An 18,170-nucleotide genomic window follows, 5' to 3' on the forward strand; every position below is an offset into this window, starting at 1 on the left:
GACCAGGGGCTGCCAGGAGGCTGAGGTGTGGGCCTGGGCAATTTGCCTGCCCTGCATCTACCTGGTCCTTTCATCTAACTCTTATCTGACCTGGAATAGACAGCTAGCATTTTGCTGGAAGGAACCGCCCTCGTCAGCTGGGACTGCTATTTCAAACAAGGGGGCAAGTCAGGAGTGAAAAAAGGGTTTCTCAGACACGTATCAGGATGAGGGGAAACTGGGTGTGGGCTGCGCAGGAACTCTCCGTATTATCTTTGCAAATTTTCTGTAAATCGAAAGCCAGCCTAAAATGTAAAGTCTCCTTTAAAATAATAAATAAATACACAAATGAATAAGATGTATCTGGAGGTTGTAGAACCCTATAGCAGGCAAGTGAGGAGAAAAGCAAAACAGAAGAAAATCTGCTGTGTATATACACACCATGCACATGCTCAAATAAAAGTGGAAGACAAATCCTGGGCCGTTCATTTTAAATCCTCAGTAGGAGAAACAATTGGGGGCAGATAAGGACCCCTATGAGACTTAAGGGTGGGGACTAAGGGAGGCTTAGAATTTGCTCCCTTCAAGAGATTTAGGGGGACAGCTGGAGAGTGGGGCTTCCGTGAACTACGATGAGTTGCCAGTGCCTGTACCAGCCCCTTCTCTCTATTTGTCTCTGTTTCTCCGGCTTGCTCTCAGACTCACCTCCCTTCTCACCTGCTCCCCACCATTTATCCCAGGGCAGTGCCAGAAAGCCACTGGCACTAAGGTGCCCTTAGCCAAGTTGGTTACCGTCCCTGGGCCTCAACATTGGATCTCTAAAATGGGACTCCCATGAGCCCTGCCCACCTCCCAGGACTGAGAAGGTAAGGGAAAATGTTTTGTGTATTACAAAGTTCAGTGTAGACACAGGTGATTAAATGTTCAGAGCCAGTCTGCTCACAGTAGCCCCAAACTGGAGATAACCCAAATGGCAATCAGCAGTGGAATAGATAAATAAATTGGGGTTTATTCACATACTGGAATACAACACAGCAATAAAAAAAGAAGGAACCACTGCAACCCACTAGAACACAGATGAGCCGCCCGGAGATAATGCTGAATGAAATAAGCCAGACACAAAAGTAAACATACTGCATGATTCAATTTATATGAAGTTCATAAACAGGCAAAACCAATCTCTGATGGTATAAGTAAGACTAGCAATTACGTTTGGGGGATATTGGTTGGAGGGGAGCATAAAGGCTGCTTCTGGGGTGCCGGAAATGTTCTAGATCTTGATCTGGTTCACATATATGTACAAATTTATCAATTTGTATACTTGATGGTATGTGAGTTATACCCCAACCAGACAATGTAAATGCCTAGATTTATTATTTGGAGCATCTTTTTTTTTTTTTTTTTTGGCCACACCATGTGGCTTTCGGGATCTTAGTTCCTTGACCAGGGATTGAACCCGGGCCCACGGCAGTGAAAGCGCCAAGTCCTAACCACTGAACTGCCAGGGAATTCCCTATATGGAGCATCTTTGTGTTAGGAGGTAGGAGAACTTTTTGAAGGAGAATTTTTTTTTTTTTTTTTTATGCGTTACGCGGGCCTCTCACTGTTGTGGCCTCTCCCGTTGCGGAGGACAGGCTCCGGACGCGCAGGCTCAGCGGCCATGGCTCACGGGCCCAGCCGCTCCGCGGCATGTGGGATCTTCCCAGACCGGGGCACGAACCCGCGTCCCCTGCATCGGCAGGCGGACTCCCAACCACTGCGCCACCAGGGAAGCCCTGAAGGAGAATTTTTAAATGGTTTTTCTGCTCCTTCTTTCCTGCTCTCATCCACCCCGTCAGCCTCTCCCTATATAGGAACTTCTTGTTTCTCAACATTCCTTTATTCCACTCCTTTACTTCTTCATTGGAACCTCTACTACAGGCCAGGCACTATTCTAGAAGCTGAGGGCGCAACATACCTCTCAACAGTCCCGAGTGCAATAAACATGTATTTAACATCTGCTCTGAACTGAGCACTACGGGCCCTCCTCTACCAGCACTGAGCATTTTCTCTCAAGCAGGTCCAAGTGGCGAAGAACGAGGCACAGAATATCTGGGCTCCTTTCTAGTTTCACCTATGGTTCCAAGAAAGAAGATGCCTACTATGTGTCAACGTGCATTTAATCCTCTATAACCCAGCTCACACAGCTGGAAGGCAGCAGGGTAGAGTTCAAACCCAGGTATGTCTGATTCCTATGTCCCTGCCCTTCCCACCGCTCTCGAGACCTCCCGAGAGCCAGATCAGTTTTGCTCTCTCCCTGGAACTCTGTGGTCATCAGCCTCCAAATGGTCCCAGTGATTCTTGCCTCCAAGTATTCATGTCTTTATAGGCCCCTCCCACACTCAATGGGGCTGACTTGTGTGACTAACAGCATATTGTAGAAATAGTGTTTGTCTTCCAAGGCCAGGCTATAAAAGACATGGGCCTTCTGCCTCGCTCTTTCTTGAATCACTCACTTTGAGGCAGCCAGGCACCATGTTATGAGGACACTCAAGCAGTCCTATGGAGACGGCTGTGTGTCAAGAAACCGACACCTCCTGCCAAAAGCCAGCCCCAACTTGTTAGCCACGTGAATGAACCATCTTGGAAGGAGATCCCCCAGCCTGTCAGGCCTTCAGGTGACATTAGCCCCACCTGACATCTTGACTGCCACCCCATGAGAGACCCCAGCCCAGAACCGGCCAGCTAAGCCAGTCTCAAATTTCTGACGCACAGAAACTGTGTGTCGCTGCTTTAAGCTACTAAATTTGGGGGTAATTTGTTACATCATATTGTGACGTATAAATCATAGAGCCCCGCTCAGAGCCATGGGTTCATGATGCAGCAGCAGTCTGGAAGGAGGCATGTTTAGGCATCTAGAACCAGCCACTTACCAGAGGGGTGGCCAGAGCGAGCTGAATTTGAGAGGACAGGAGAGGATCAATACCAGCAAGAAATCCCCAGTGTGTGGGAAAGAACTGTGAAATAAGAGACCAAGCAAAGCAGAAGTCCTGGCACCCTCTTCCCTAGAAATTTCCCACACTCTTCATCTACCTCAGTAAATAGAACCACGTGTACCCGGTGACTCTGGCCAAAAACCTGGGAGTCATCCTTGAGCCATTCTCACTCTCACACCCAACATCCCATCCCATCCACAGCCGGGCTCTGGGCTCTACCCCAGAATGCATCCCAGGCCTGGTCCCTTCTGATCATCTTTCTGGCAAGCGCCATGGACTAAGCCACCAGCGTCTCTCACCTGGACAACATCAGCCGCCTCCTGACCCACCTCCCTGCTCCTACACTTCTGCCTGCTCAAGGTCAGAGTGGCCTTCTCCAAGTGGAGATCAGATCATGCCTCTCACGCTTAAAACCCGCCAGTGCTCACTACTCTCCAGCCACACGGCCTTCCTTCAAGCATGACAAGCTCACCTCACCTCGGGTGCACTGGCTCTTTCCATCTCTCAAATCATCATGTAACATCACTGGAGTCTCCTCTCACACAATACTTCCTTGGAGGAGTTGTCCTGGGCCACTCAGCCTAATCATTCTCTAACCCCCGCTCTAGCTCGATTCCCTCATAACTTGTTTGCCTATTTATTGTCTGTCTCCCCTGTGCGAATGTCAGTCCCATGAGGGCAGAGGCCTTCTCTGTCTTGTTCACCTACAACAGTGTCTGGCATATGGAAAGAGCTCAAAAAGCACTGGTTTAATAAACCCCTTCTAGAGGCAGGGGGATGGATGCAATGACCTCCAAGTTGATCTGGTTATAAAATCCAGGGTACAGAGCTCTGCTGTGTGGTCTGGGGCTCACATCACCCTTTCCCGGCAGGAGGAAAAGGCAGGGCTTTAGCAAGATCTGTAGTTTTAGGGGAGAGACTTGCCAGGTGGGTGGAGCTCGCACCACCAGTGGGTACCATTTCCTACAGAGGAAAATCCTATAAAAAGCCCCTTTTGTCTGTCTGGCCACTGCCCTGCCAGGCCACCTCTCCCCTCCGGGTTAGCCTCATTGGCTGGGCAGAGCAGGGCTGCAGCAGCCTGGTGTATTCTGAACCCCCAGCGTATGTGAGAACTGCCAAGCAGGGTACACCTCCCAGAATTCATCTTTGTCATCTCTCTGCGTCCACACAGGAGGCAGCTGTACAGCAAGGAGCCATCTTCTGTCACACCTCTCAGCCTCTCCGGACCCCCCTTTCACCCTACTCAGGCCTTCACTGGACATTCATCACCTATCCTCTCTGACTGTATCCACTACCGCAAGAGATGGAAGGCAAAGGGGGAAAAGCAGGTAAGGATCAAGGAATGTCTGCCCCTAGGCAAGAGGGACATTTTAGAAGGAAGCGCAAAGGCCCAGGGACAGAAATGGGTGAGGAGTTATACTGTGAGATCTTGGGAAAGTCAATCAACCTTTGGGTGCCTCGGTTTATCTGTAAAACAACGAGATCTTTTGGCCTGTTTTATGCTCTGGTCGAATTAAAAGAATAAAATCAGATAACGCATTGAAGTGTTTTCTAAGGCCTACAGCATTGTACAAATGTCCATTGTTATTAAGAGAAACAGGTGCAGGAAAGGGGCGGTTGATTGGGGAGGAGCAAGAACACCGGAAGGTTCTGGGGTTAAAGGTGGAAAAACTCTGCTCTGGATGAAGAGAACAAGGTGGGAGATGCAGGGAGAGGCAGAAACTCACTTCCCACCTAGAGAAGAAAAGGCTGAGGTTGTCAGAAAAGCAGAAGACAACAGAAGGGGCAGAAACTGTCCAGGTGGCAGAAACAAGCCAGGCCTTTTGCACTTCTGCCGGGACAGCCCTCCAACCTGGAGTTTCCAGATGGAGAGACCCCTACCCTACCCCACAGCAAGGCTGTGTACTCTGCTTGAGCAAGGTCACTCAGGAGGAAGTGGATCCCCTCTCAGAGAGGCCTACTCCATCAGCACCTTTCTCCAATGTAACTCTCTGCCCTCAGAGCTACCAATTGATAATAATCAATTACCTGTTATGTTTTTGAGCACCTATTGTGTGTCAGGCACTGTGCTGGGCACGTCACACACATTATCCCATCTCAGCCTCATAATAACCTTTTCTTACTCCCATATCCTTGAGAATGAAATAGAGGCTCAGAGAGGTTACATGACTTGCCCAAGGTCACCCAGTTAATAAGAAGCAGAGCATGGGATGCACCAAACACTGGGCCTCAACTCCTCAAAGCTCCTTTTTGAAGCATCCTCCCCATTCCTTCCCTTCACTGAACTCCTTCCTGAAAGATTAAGTGCGAACAGCAAAGGCAGGGGTCAGAGGGCAGGGAGGATATTAACAATAATGGGGACAGTGCGTAGACTGGCTGCACATGAAAGGTTGAGGCAGAGCACTTCCACCTCCAGAAGGCTGAGCACATCTGACGGAACAATTTCCTTCCCAAGTCATCCATCAAAATCCATCCCGGTGTCATCCCCACCCCCACCCCCACTACTCCAAGGCTGCCACCAGGTGATCACTCTTCTGCCAAAGCATGAGAGGATGCAGCAAGGGACCAGCCAACCTGGCCAACCAGGACCAAGCAATTCCTCTGGTCTTTCTTTCCTCCTGTTTTCCTCTCCCACTAAGACAAGCCAGAAAACACTGATGGGGAAACTGAGCACCGAAGTGGGATCCCGCCAATGAAGAGAGTGGGACAGTCGCTCAAGGAGGTTCCAGACCCAGCGCGACCCTGACCTCTGACCTTTTTCCACCTCACCCCCACTCCCCCTACCTATCCCCTTCTCCGCCCTCGGGGTCCTATGGCTGTGGCACTATCCCGCGTTTTTCTAGGCTGGCCAAATCCGGCCAACTAGAGCTCTGCGCGGCCCAAGGGGGAATTGAAATGCATCCCTCTCCGCCTTCATATATCCACTCCCCTTGAGAACTAGGTGGAAATACCTTCAAAGGCCCTTCTCCAGGAGCTCGATCCCCACCAGTCACCCCCAATAGCCGCCGAGCCTGCGCATCGCGCCCCCATCCCCCTCGCCGCCCCGCGCCCCCGGCCCTCGCCTTCACCTTGACCTGAGCCAGCTCCGGGGCCCAGAAGCTTTGCATAAACAAAGAGAGAAGGAGGGGACGATCAGGGCACCGCCCCCGGCCCGCCGGCGCCCCCGCTCCAGTCCCGTGACCCCTAGCCCGTCCCGTCCTCAAGCCCCCCGCGGGGCCAGCGGCCCGCAGCCCCTTACCTTGGCCTGGCATTTCCGATGACAGGAGAAGCTGCAGACTGCAAGGGGGCGAGACACAGAAAGAAAGTTTAGCCGCGAGGTATGAAATGGAAACTCCGGCGAAATCTCCTCCCACCCCCGCCCGCAATCCGCGCTCGGGAGGGAAGGAGGGACGGAGAGAGGAGGGGGCGGGGGGCTGCCGCAGCTCCCCGGGGCCTCAGGGGCGAGAACGCCCGGGACTGCGAACCCGCGGGCCGAGGAGGCGCCTAGACCACGTTGCCAGAGACCCTCGGGCGGCCGCGGGAAGTTGGGAGGAGCGAGGGGAGAGGAGGGGAACCGACTCCGCCGCTGGATCCTTGCAGAGGGCAGAGGTGGCCCGGACCCAGGGTCCTTGTCAGCCGAGCTAGGAATAAGGGGACCTTCTCCCCTTACACGCCCTGCAGGCAGTTGGCACCCGGGAACCACGATCACACTCACTCCCCCCAGGAGAGACACACACACCCAATTCATGGTCCAGGAGAGGCCCGCGCGCACGCACACACACACACACACACAGACACCAATAACCACTTACACCCATACACTCAGCCATACGTGCACACAGAGCCAGCCTTGCACACCCACTCACAAGCTCAAGGAGAAACCTCTGACTGGGGACGGGGGGGGGGGGGGGGGGGAGTCGCACACACAATTTCATGGGAGATCCTCGGAGTACAGCCTGTACACAGACGTGTGGGCACAGATTCACAAACTTTATGTGTTGAAACACACACACACACACACACACACACGACTTGCTCTTCCCTCCCACTACCAGAAGCTGGAATCAAATTTCCTGTGGGGTTCCCTCAGCCTGGAATGTCCCAGCCTGCCCACCCTAACCCCAGGGCCCTCCACCCAGGACTTGGTGAGCCCCTCTCACCAGGTCCCGAAGATGGGTGAGGGGTCTCCTGAGCTGAGTTCCTGCGCTGACTTGGGCTGCAGAGGCAGGTGGGTCAGGGGCGCTGGTTAGGGAACAGGGAGCCACCCTGACGGTGAATCCTCACAGCCCCGGACCACAGTCGGCTGCCCTGCCTCCTGGATCTACAGTTACCCAACCCCTTTCCAACCACGAGCCAACCAGATCCCCAGCAGAACGCAGAAGGGAGACTGAGGCACAGCTGAAGGCCCAGAGCCGCCAAAAGAGGCTCCAAGGCACCCCACACGAAGGCTTCTGCTTTGTCGGTGGGAGTAGGGGTCGGGGCGGGGGGGGGGAAGCTGGGAGGCACACCGGGTGGAGTCTGGGATGTGACCTTGGCCGGCCCTTGTTCTCCCAGCACCTAGTTCTGGCCCCAGCGCAGCCCGTGGTTCAGCCAGTGATGCGCAAGGCTTTCCTGACCCCACCAGCCGCACGGCCCGGGGACTTCTCCGCCCCCAGCCACCCACGTCAAGTCAGACCCATCCATCAAGCCTTTCTGCTTCTCCCTCTGCCCCACCCCCCCCAACCCCAGGCAACGCCCCTGCAGAGGGTGTTTCCACTCTGACGCCGGCAGCCTGCCTAGCCCCACCCCCATGCCTTCTTTTCTGGCCTAGGAATGTGGAATTGAGAAAGCCTCTGGCCATGTGGCCTGAGCTTTGAAGGCCCTTCCAGTCAGGCAGGCGCCCCACTGGGCCACTGCCTCCAAACCAAGGGACCTTTCCTCTTCCTCTGCTAATCAAATGCCAGGTCTTCAAGAATGAGGCCTGGGCCCCTCCTCTGAAGGCCTCTCTCTCTCTTCCCTCCTCCTTGAAGGTATCACCAGAGAGCGCCATTTCCTGCACCATCTTGATTCCTACACTGTGGGCTCCTTCAAGGAAGGGACCTCCTGGCTCTCTCTCTCTCTCTCTCTCTCTCTCACAAACACACACACACACACACACACACACACACACACACACACACACACGAGAGATACAGTGCCTGGTACGTAGTAGAGGCTTAATAAATGTTTGCTGAGTTGACCTGAAGATCTCCCCTGGAGTTTATGTGCACCCCCATTTAATCATCCTCCCCACTCAGTCTTTTCCTGAACCATAACCCTCCCCACAGCGTCTCATAGTCAATCAATAAGGCACCCCTAAGTGTTCACTCCAGGCCTCCCAACCCCACTCTAGACACTGGGAGCACAGTGAGAGCCAGGACTCCATCTTTCTTCGGCATCAGACTTCATACTCCTGACGTTCACAGAGTGCATCAAAACTTTCCTACCTCAGGGCCTTTGCACTTGCTGTTCTGGCTGCCTGGAAAGCTCTCCCTCACTCCATCTCTCCATTGTTCACCAAGCCACATCCTTCTTCTACGTCTAGAATCCACTGAGAGCCATCCCTTCAAAGAGGCTTTCCCTGACCACCCAAATTACAGTAGGCTCCCCATTACTCTTTCTCAGCAGCACCCTGATAAAATCCTCTTAGCACAGCTCACAGTCCGAACTCATCTGGGGTAATTCCTGCTCACTTATATATAGTATATCTCCCCACACCAGACGGATGACGGCAGGGAACATGCCTGTCTCATTCACACTGTATCCCCAGCAGCTAGAACAGTGTCTGCTCCAAGCGCACAGCACCAAACAGCACCTCTATGCAAATTAGAAGAAGTCCCAACCTCTGGGCAGACCAGCCCACTGGACACTGACTATAGCGTCTTTGTGGGAATGGCAAGAAGATGCTCGTTCTCCAGGAGGACCCAGCCCTGTACCTGGATGCACGGCTTGGTGAGCAAAATGTGGACCGATTCCAGTGCTCTCTCGGGCAGGCACTCTTGGCAGTGAATGGCCTGCAGGGCAGGCCTGCCGGTCACACAGTGGACAGACACTCAATAAATGCCCTTGAATGGAGGGCAGATGGGGAAATCATTGGGCAATTGCAGTACAATGTGCTGAGTTCTCCCTACGTGCTGGAATGCAGAGAGCTTGTCCTTGAAAGCTCTAGAGTGGGGAGCAAAGGAATATACCTCCCCCAGCCCCCAGCCCCCAGCTCAAAAGACAAAAGCTCAGCAAACTGAATTCAAGTGGCAGGTTCCAAGCAGCGCAGGCATTGTCAAGCCCCCACAAATGAATTTTTGCACCTTCAGAAGCACCTGCTCCCAACCCCAGGGAAACCCTCTTGCCCTGAGTCCCCTCCAGGGAAGGCTCCTTTACAATCTCAGTCACCTGTCTCAGGTATTCTCCCATAGGGCAGTATTTCCTTCTCTCTAACCTGCATCCCTCCTGCTGTAATTTGAAATATGCCGTTTAGCTGGCTTCTCACTTCTCAGACCAATGGCACGTTCAAATGTGTCACAGAAAGGTAAACTGCGGCAGCCAGCCTCCAAGGCGGCCCCCAGTGTGTCTCGCCTCCTGGTATGCTCACCCTTCTGCAGTCCCCTCCCACAGTGAACTGGTTTATATACCAATTGGATATTATAGAAAAGATGGTATATGACTTCTGAAGCTAAGTCATCAAAGGCACTGGTGGCTTCAGCCTTTGTCTCCTGGATCACTCAGTCTAGGGGAAGCCAGTTACCATGTCATGAGGACACTCAAGCAGCCCAATACAGAGGGCCATGTAATGAACAACTGAGGCCTCCTGCCGCCAGCCAGCATAAAGTTGACTGGCGCACAACTGAACCACCTTGGAAGAGTACCTTCCACCCGTCAGGCCTTCAGATGACTACAGCCCCAGCTACCTTGACTGCAACTTCATGAGACACCCAGAGTCCGAACCACCCAGTTACGTGGATGAATCCCCACTCATGAATCCCTGGCCCACAGAAACTATGTGAGAGAATAATTCTGTACTTGTTTTAGACTGCTAAGTTTTAGAGTAATTTGTTATGCAGCTACAGCTAACTAATACAGAAACCAGAGCACAGGATCCCTCAGAAAGCAAGAGGCCGAAGGCTGATGCTGCGAACAAAGACAAGAGGCCCTTCCCTGGGTCCTTCCTTGCTCCCTGGGTACCTGCATATTCCTCTCTGTAACTCCTTCTTCCCTTTCCTTACCCTACCAAGCAATTAGTCATCCAAAGAGGCTGCTGAATCCCAACCTTCCTCCCACACCACTGCACCAGTTCAGACCAGTTATCCTTCCCTGGGCCCAATCTCCCCTCCAGCCTTGTCTCCTTTCAATCCACAGAGTCACAGGCCATTCTCAAGTACAAACTGATCACATTGTACCCCTGCTTAGACCCTCTGTCTAGCTCCTCAACACACTTAAAAGGCCCTACATGGCCTAGTCTTGCCTCTACCTCCAGCCACTGCCACTGAAGAGATCTGTTCCTGCCCCACCAAACTCCCCACACAGACTTCGAGTCTACAAGGTTCAGGTCTGGAATGGTGAGCTCATATACATCCTTCAAGGCCCAGTTCAAAATGTCCCTCCCTGGATAATTCAAAGACGGTCCCTCTCTCCTCTGTGCTCCAAGAATCCTCAGCCCACAACCCTTGGAAAGTGCTTGTCACCTTGGAGGACTAAGTATTCCTCTATTATTGGTTCTCCCCCACATTCAACTGCTTTAAGACAGAAAGGGAGGTCCTGTTCAACTTTTCAGCTTTGCACCCTGCCCCATCCCCTAGCACTGGGTCTGGCATAGATGGGCTCAATAAATGTATAGTAAATTTCAAACCGGAAGGATTCTCCCCAGCCTAAACCCCTGGGACCAGGACTGACACTCTGGGGCAACAGAAAAGACACAAGTGAGGGTCGGGGAGCCTCGCTCTTCAGCTCCACCCCCTGCTGGGAGAAGGCAGGTGGGGACCATAGTCAGTCTTCCCAAGTGCTTCAGGACAAACACCACCTATGATCAAGCCTCGTGGGAGCACTAAAGGAGTTAACTGATCCTTCATCCATGGGTCCTGCTCTCCACCTACCCACTTACCTACCTGGCTTCATGTACACTGGCTCTCAGCTCAGATGCAGGTCACACACCAGCTCTGTGATCTGGGGCAAGTTACTTAACCACTCTGAGCCTTCATCCCTTCATCTCGAAAATGGGGGTAATAATAGCATCTACATCACAGAGTTGTGAGAATTAAATGAGTTAATATACGTGGCCAGCCCAGAGTATATTCTGTAGAAGGATTAGCTATATCAGCCACATCTCCATCACCTTCGTGACTGTTATTATATGGAAGAGCCCCGAGTCAGGAGAGCTGGGTTCTAGTCCTGACTGCTATCAGAGCTGTGTGACCTGAAGCAAGTCACTCCCCTCTCTGAGTCTCAGACTCCTGCTCAGAAAATAAGGCAGCCAACTGGCAGCCTCCAGGGTAGATTGGGCCTGCACGCTTGTCTTCATTAACCGGCTCAGTGTTTAAATCACAAAGGCAAGAATTCTTCTCTTAGTTGGAGTGCCTTCCAGCAGATCACCTCTCTCCGGATCCCTGGGGCCCCCACCAGGGCCTGCTGTCCACACTCACTTGCCTGCTTTCCTCTGAAGGCCCTTGTGTTTCCGACCCCTGGAACAGATGGTCTGCAAGCTCTCTTCCAGCTGTGAGAGTGTGTGTATAACCCCAGCCAGTCTCTCCATCATAGTCACCACCTACCACTTCCTCCCCACAACCAACAAAGGGGGGAACCCAGGTTCCAACCCTGAAAACATCCCAAACACTGTTGAGGAAACACCCGGTTGACAGGGATGCCCACTCCACAGGGTACCATTTCTCGTTGTGGGGGAACGAGGGCAGGAAAACTCCAGCCTCCCCCTCCTGGCATCCCTCAGATGCCTGAGTCCTCCCTGGACACACATCTCATGATCCACCCCACCTGAGAAGACCATGGCCTTCCCTAGCTCCCAGGGAAGGCTAGTGACCCTGCAAGATGAAGCCCCCTGGCGAGGGACCCTGTCAAACCAAAACTCCATGGAGCCCAGGAGCCCCACCTCAGCCCACGGGTGTCAACAATGCCCCCACACAGCAGGGCCAGGCCAGCGGCCTGAGACAGAGGAGAAAGCACCATAGAGGGGAGGGGTCTGTAGGTTACCTGTAGGGGTGGGGCACTGCACCCCAACCCCAGCCCTTGGCCTACTCCTGCCTTGCTGGGCTGCCTGGACTCTCTCCTGGGGTGGCTTCCTGCCTCTCGGGAACACAGGAAGCCACATTGTTGGGATCTAAATGGCCTTTTCCTCCTGGCCTCGGGTCGGAAAATGAGCGCATAGCCTCGGTGTGCACCTGACCCCGGCGATAACTGCCTGCATGCGCGGCCGGCCTCCGCTCCTTCCCCAGCTGGCAGAGACCTGCTCAGCCGCCCACCTGCCCACCAGGCCTCGCCGCCCTTCCCTGCCTTGCTTACTTCCGTAGCCTGGCCTGGAGGTATATGATGGTTTATATTAGGTGCCAACTTGGCTAGTCCATGGTACCCAGAGATTTGTTTAACATTCTTCTAGATGTTTCTGTGAATGGTTTGTTTTTTGGATGTTTTTTGAATGAGATGAACATTTAAATCAGTAGATTCTGAGTAAAGCACATTCCCTGCCATATGTGGGTGGGCCTCGTCCAATCCGTTGAAGGCCTGAACAACAAAGACTGATCTCCCCAAGCAAGAAGGCATTCTGCCAGCTTTTGAACTTGAACTGCAACTCCTCCCTGGGTCTCCCACCTGACCGTCTGCCCTGCAGATTTTGGACTTGCCAAGTCTCTACAATCATGTGAGCCAATTCCTTATAATGAATATCTGTCTATCTATCTACCTACCTACTTACCTATCTATCCTGTTGTCCTGTTTCTCTGGAGAACCCTAATGCAGGGTGACTCTGGGGGTGGTCGCGGGGGAGTGGGTATGGTGTGTCTCTGAAGTTGAAGCACGAAGAAACCTAGGCCATCCCATCCAGTGGTTTTCAAGCTCTTGTTTTGGCAGCCAAAATCCTGATGCAGCTGGACTCTTACATGAAATCTCAGTGATATTGGTTGGCACTTACTGAATGCTTGTTATGTGCCAGGATCTGTTCTGAGCACTTTACATATATTATCTCAGGTAATCCCCACGGTAGCCCAAGGCGGGAGGTTTGCCGTCTGTCCCGTTTTAAAGGTGAGGTAACCAAGGCACAGAAAGGTGAAACAGTCTGCCTCAGTTCTCACTGGTAAGAGCTGGGATTTGAATCTAGGATGTCTGAGCCAAGTGCAAGACCCCCACACCATCCTGCTTCCTGATATATTTACCTCCTAAAACCAGAGCTGCTCTGATTAACGTGGGCAGGGGTTCCAGGGACCCAGGTCCTTAAGCCTGCCCTAGGATTTTCCCCTTTTTCCTACCCCCTCGGGCCCCGAAAGAACCCTACAGCCCCTTTGGAACATGGTGAAGAACCTCTGATCTAGTCCAACCCCTCATTTAGAGAACCAGGAAAACCAGGCCCAGAGAGGTTAATTGTCTCACCCAAGGTCACACAACCACGCAGGGGAAGCCAGGACTGGAAAACAGCATCTTCCCACCCTACCAGGCTGCTTCCAGTGACTCCAAGAAGGGAGTGACTCAGACACACGGTAGAAGCTGGGATCCCCAGTAAAGAGAAAGCTCCCTGAAACAAGGTTTCCCCAAATCCAACTAGTGAGATTTTCTAGATAGACTTCTCCCATTAAGGCAAGTTTCTACCCTGGGGCAACTGCACGTAACTGCCCTCACCTTCCAAGCTGACCAGAAACATTAAGAAGGCGAGTACTGTAAGTCTGGGCCCCAATCCAGATCCAGATGGCAGGCCTTGGGCCCTTGAGCTGGCATTCTGGTCTCTTCCCTTGGGTTTCAGCCTGGTGGGAGGCTAGGGCCCTTGGGCAAGGCCCTAGACTCCCTAGAGCACTGCTCCCAGAGACCTGTGGGAAACCCTCTGTTTGAACTGAGGAACTCCTACACATCCCTCAAGACCCAGCCTACATATGGATTCCCTCCTGAAGCTTGACAGGAAAATCTCTGCTGAGTCAGAGACAGCTTTTCACACACACACCTGTGTGTCAGCTTTGCCACCGGGCTCTCTGACTGACAGCACGTCTGTCTTCCCAGGTCAGGGGCTGGGTCTTGGCACCAGTACCTGGCATGGCACCCAGCCCAGAGGTTCATGATCGTCAGATGGGTGCACACATACACACAGCGGGTGGAGTGGCAGCCTATACTGGGAGAGTTATCCAGGCTCTCCAGACTCCAACAAGGGAATTCTCCAGGACCCCCATGGTCTGGGCCTCAGTAGATATTCTTTTTTGTTGTTGTTGGTTCATTGGTCTGTTTAGTTATTTATTTTTGGCTGTGTTGGGCCTTCGTTTCTGTGCGAGGGCTTTCTCTAGTTGTGGCGAGCGGGGGCCACTCTTCATCGCGGTGCGCGGGCCTCTCACTATCGTGGCCTCTCCTGTTGCGGAGCACAGGCTCCAGACGCGCAGACTCAGTAGTTGTGGCTCACGGGCCCAGTTGCTCCGCGGTATGTGGGACCTTCCCAGATCAGGGCTTGAACCCGCGTCCCCTGCATCGGCAGGCAGATTCTCAACCACTGCGCCACCAGGGAAGCCCTCAGTAGATATTCTTTGTCCAACCCTTTATCTATAGATGAGGAAACTGAGGTTCAAGCGGTGAAGGGATTTATCTGAGGTCACCTGGCCTGTGAGCGGCAGGCCCAGAACTCGAGGCTGGGCCACTGACAAAGGCCCCAGGCCTCTTCTCCTCCAGTTGTCTCATCCGTCTCTGCCTCCGCACAGGGAGCCTTTGTCCTGACACTAGTGCTCACTTTACAGCCACACACAGAACCTCAGTGCACCTCACAAGCACCCCCTCAAAGACGAGGACAGGGTTTACTATTAACCCCGCGATACACAGAAGGAAACAGGCAGAAGACCAGCCGCAGTCTCACGACCACCTCTTTGCCTGTATATCCGTCACGCTTACACCCACATGTCCACACACCTTCGTTCTTTGTCTGCCTTGTTCGCCTTTGAGTCTCCCAGAACCAGAACTAGACCCCAGGTTCCTTGACTCTCTTCCCGACCCCGTCTCCCACCCCACCGCCTTCAGCCATAGTCCATTAAACAGTGAAATGCAGTAGGATGGGGAGCTATGGGGTAGGGCAGCCAGTGGGAGACAGGACAAATGCCCCAGTCTCTCTAGATCTGGGAAGGTGTCCTCACTGCCCCTGTCTGCAGCAAAATTCCCTCAGCTTTGCAAGCCCCATGGAGACTGTGAATGCAGGGCCTTGATGTTCGACCCAGAACCCCCAGCCACTAATCCAGAGGGTCACCATGGTGCAGCTGGAGACTTGAAGACTGGAAGAGGAAACAAGAGCACAGCAAACCCTTTGGATTGGCCTTGGTGAATGGCCCCCTCAGCCAGAGAACAACCTGTACAGCTATATCTGGTGGCCCTGGATGGATGGACGGATGGATGGATGGAGGAAGGGAGAGAGGGAAGGATAAGGGGGATCTCATGCCACCACAACCTCCTGGTTCCAAAGCACAGAGAGTTGGCACACTCCTGCATCTCCCACCAGTAAGCCCAGTGGCCCCAACCCTGCCCCCAAGCCTAGTGACCCCAACCCTCTTGCTGGGGATACACATGTGGCCTGTATAGCTGGGAGTCTTCTGTCTTCCCTTGTGGGGCTGGGGGTCCCTGGTCCTTCCATGGTCCAGTCCTGACACCGGGTGGTGCCTCTGGAGAGTGGCCCTGGCTTTTTTCCCTCTTCTTCCCACTAACTCACCCAGAGCAGCCACCCCAGCCTGGCAGCCCACTGGCCACCTACCCTCCACTCTGGTTCACACCAGCAGGGCCAGGCTCTGAACCAGGTGAGACCAGGGTCATCTCTGCTCGCCTTGGGAGCCTTCCATGCACATGGGGTCAAATCCCCTCCTCAAGCCAGGCCCTCAAGCCAGGTCATCTGGGGAAGTTAGGACCACAGACGATCACAGAATATGCGGCCAGAGATGTGCCCAAGGTCACGCAGTGAGTGCCGGACTTCCTTACGCCCCCAGCACTGTGCTGCCTCCTATCAGAGCTGTGTCAGAGTCACTGGGGGGAAGGGAAGGTGCATTGGGGGAGGAAGGAAGGAACGGGGCGGGGGGGCTAACATGAGCAGGTTTAAGGGACGGGATGAGGTGGAGGTGGTGACGGAAGCAAAAGGCAAAACCCCAGCCTAGGCAACGCCTCCCGGGCTTCTCCCAGCTCCGACCCGAAACCACCACCCGCGCCAGCCAGGACTCTTGGGAGGAGGGTGCCACCATGTGGCTAATTTTGGTATGGCATAAATTCCTGTCGGGCCCCCTAAATTCAGTCTGGCGTGTCCCAGTCCTGCAATTAAGGACCATAAAATTCTGCCCTTGGCCCGAAAGGCTTTGCCTGGAATGCCCCCCACATGCACACGCACACACACACACACACACACACACACTTCCATCCACCCTCTCCAACCTCCAACACCAGGCCGCGGAGCCGCAGGAAGGGGTGTGCGCTGTCTTCAGGGAGCGGGGGCTCCCAAGGCTAAACCCGGGGACCTGACATCGAGGCCCTCCGGAAGCTGGTGCGGGGGTGGGCTGAGAGGGTGGGTCAGGATGCCAGAGGCAGAGGGGCAGCTGTCAGCTGCACGGGTGAGAGGTGTCGGCAGCCTGAACTGGCTGCAGAGAGGCTCAGCGACTCAAGCTGTATGGAGGGGGGAGTGCTGGTGATTGATGGGAGGCGGGGGTGAGAGAGAGGGAGGCATCTGGTGGGGCAACTGGGCGGGTGATGGTGTCAGTCGCTGAGATTGGGTGCAGAGGCCTCCTTCTGATTTCACAGTGTGACCTGGGGCAAGACACCAACTCCTCCGGCAGCCGTGACAGCCAAGCCCAGGCCGTTCCAGAAGCACATGAGAACGGGGATTACAAAAGCCTGCCATTGAGCAGGCCCTCCTCCGAGGCTAACTGGGGGCCTCTTAAACTCACCCCTAAGCTGCCACAAGGGCAGGACCACGGCTTGGCATCTTTGCAGTACTCCTAGTGCCAGGCACACACCCCCACACACACCTTCCACAGGCCCTCCACGTGCCGACCACACGCCATCCACGTGCCAACCACGTGACATCTGCAGGCCAACCATACCCCCTCACACGCCTTCCACACGCCAGCCACTCACCATCCACCTGCCACCACATAATATCCATATGTCTTCCCTAAGCCATTCACACCTGTATGCCATCCACACATAGGCTACATGCCATTTCCACGCCACCCATCGCCTGCCATGTGCCATCCACACATACCCACATGCTTGCTATCCGTGTGCTCAGCATCCCCTCCCAAATGAGAACCAGGCACCAAGTCAGGACCCCAAGGACATCCCAGCCTGGCCCGGGCTTCGGGCACCTCACTCCCGTGAAGACGTGTTCCCCATCCCGCGTGGCCCAGCCAGCTGCTCACCTTTGCAGGTGCAACCCTCCCGGGTGATGACTTGTCGGCAGATCCCACAGGGCTTCACCTTCTTGAAGGTCTTCACCTTGAAGTGGTGAGTCTTGGGGGCCTCCAGGTCCTCTGGCTGTGGGAGGAGAGGCAGAGTGATCAGGCCGGGCTCCTCGGGAAAGAGCCAGGGGACCAGGGGAGAAGCAGGCAAGCACTGGGGGAAAGGAGAGGTGAGAGCCCCTTCAGCTGTGAAAGGCCTGAGCCCATTTATGGGAGGAGGTGCCCAGGGAAAGAGAATGCTGTGGGTGCGACCCAGACTCCCAGTCAGAGGTGGGGTCAGACAACGGTCGAAAACCCCAGCCCCCTCCATGGATTCTTAATCACTTTTCTGATTTAGTTTATTAGCAAAGTGCACTCATTTTAAGGGTATCGCTCAATACGGTTTGACACACGTATGCCCCACGGACCCACAGCCCAGGAGGCTCCCTCGTGGCCGTCCCAGTCAATATCACCCCAAGGCAAATACTGCTGTGGCTTCTGTCACCGAAGATCCATTTTGACAGGTTTTTAAGCTTCATATGAATGGAGTTATACAGTCTATACTCCTGTGTCCGCTTCTCTGACTCAGCAAGAATGCGGGAGGTTCATCCCTGTGCTCACGTAGCAGCAGCTC

The 18,170-nt window shown here is 54.0% G+C and overlaps 1 protein-coding gene across 2 annotated transcripts in view; it reads right to left on the reverse strand.

Moving 5' to 3' along the window:
- Nucleotides 1–18,170, reverse strand: part of TNS1 (tensin 1) — a 224,337-nt gene that overhangs the window by 163,213 nt on the left and 42,954 nt on the right. For both annotated transcript variants that reach the window (XM_065880580.1, XM_065880582.1), the window contains exons 2-3: nt 17,519–17,633; nt 6,193–6,230 (exon numbers count right to left, since the gene is read on the reverse strand). In XM_065880580.1, coding sequence (XP_065736652.1) covers nt 6,193–6,230; nt 17,519–17,633 — 153 coding nt within the window. The remainder of the gene's footprint in view (nt 1–6,192; nt 6,231–17,518; nt 17,634–18,170) is intronic.

Source organism: Phocoena phocoena, chromosome 7 (genome assembly GCF_963924675.1).
Source record: "Phocoena phocoena chromosome 7, mPhoPho1.1, whole genome shotgun sequence".
Taxonomy (NCBI): domain Eukaryota; kingdom Metazoa; phylum Chordata; class Mammalia; order Artiodactyla; family Phocoenidae; genus Phocoena; species Phocoena phocoena.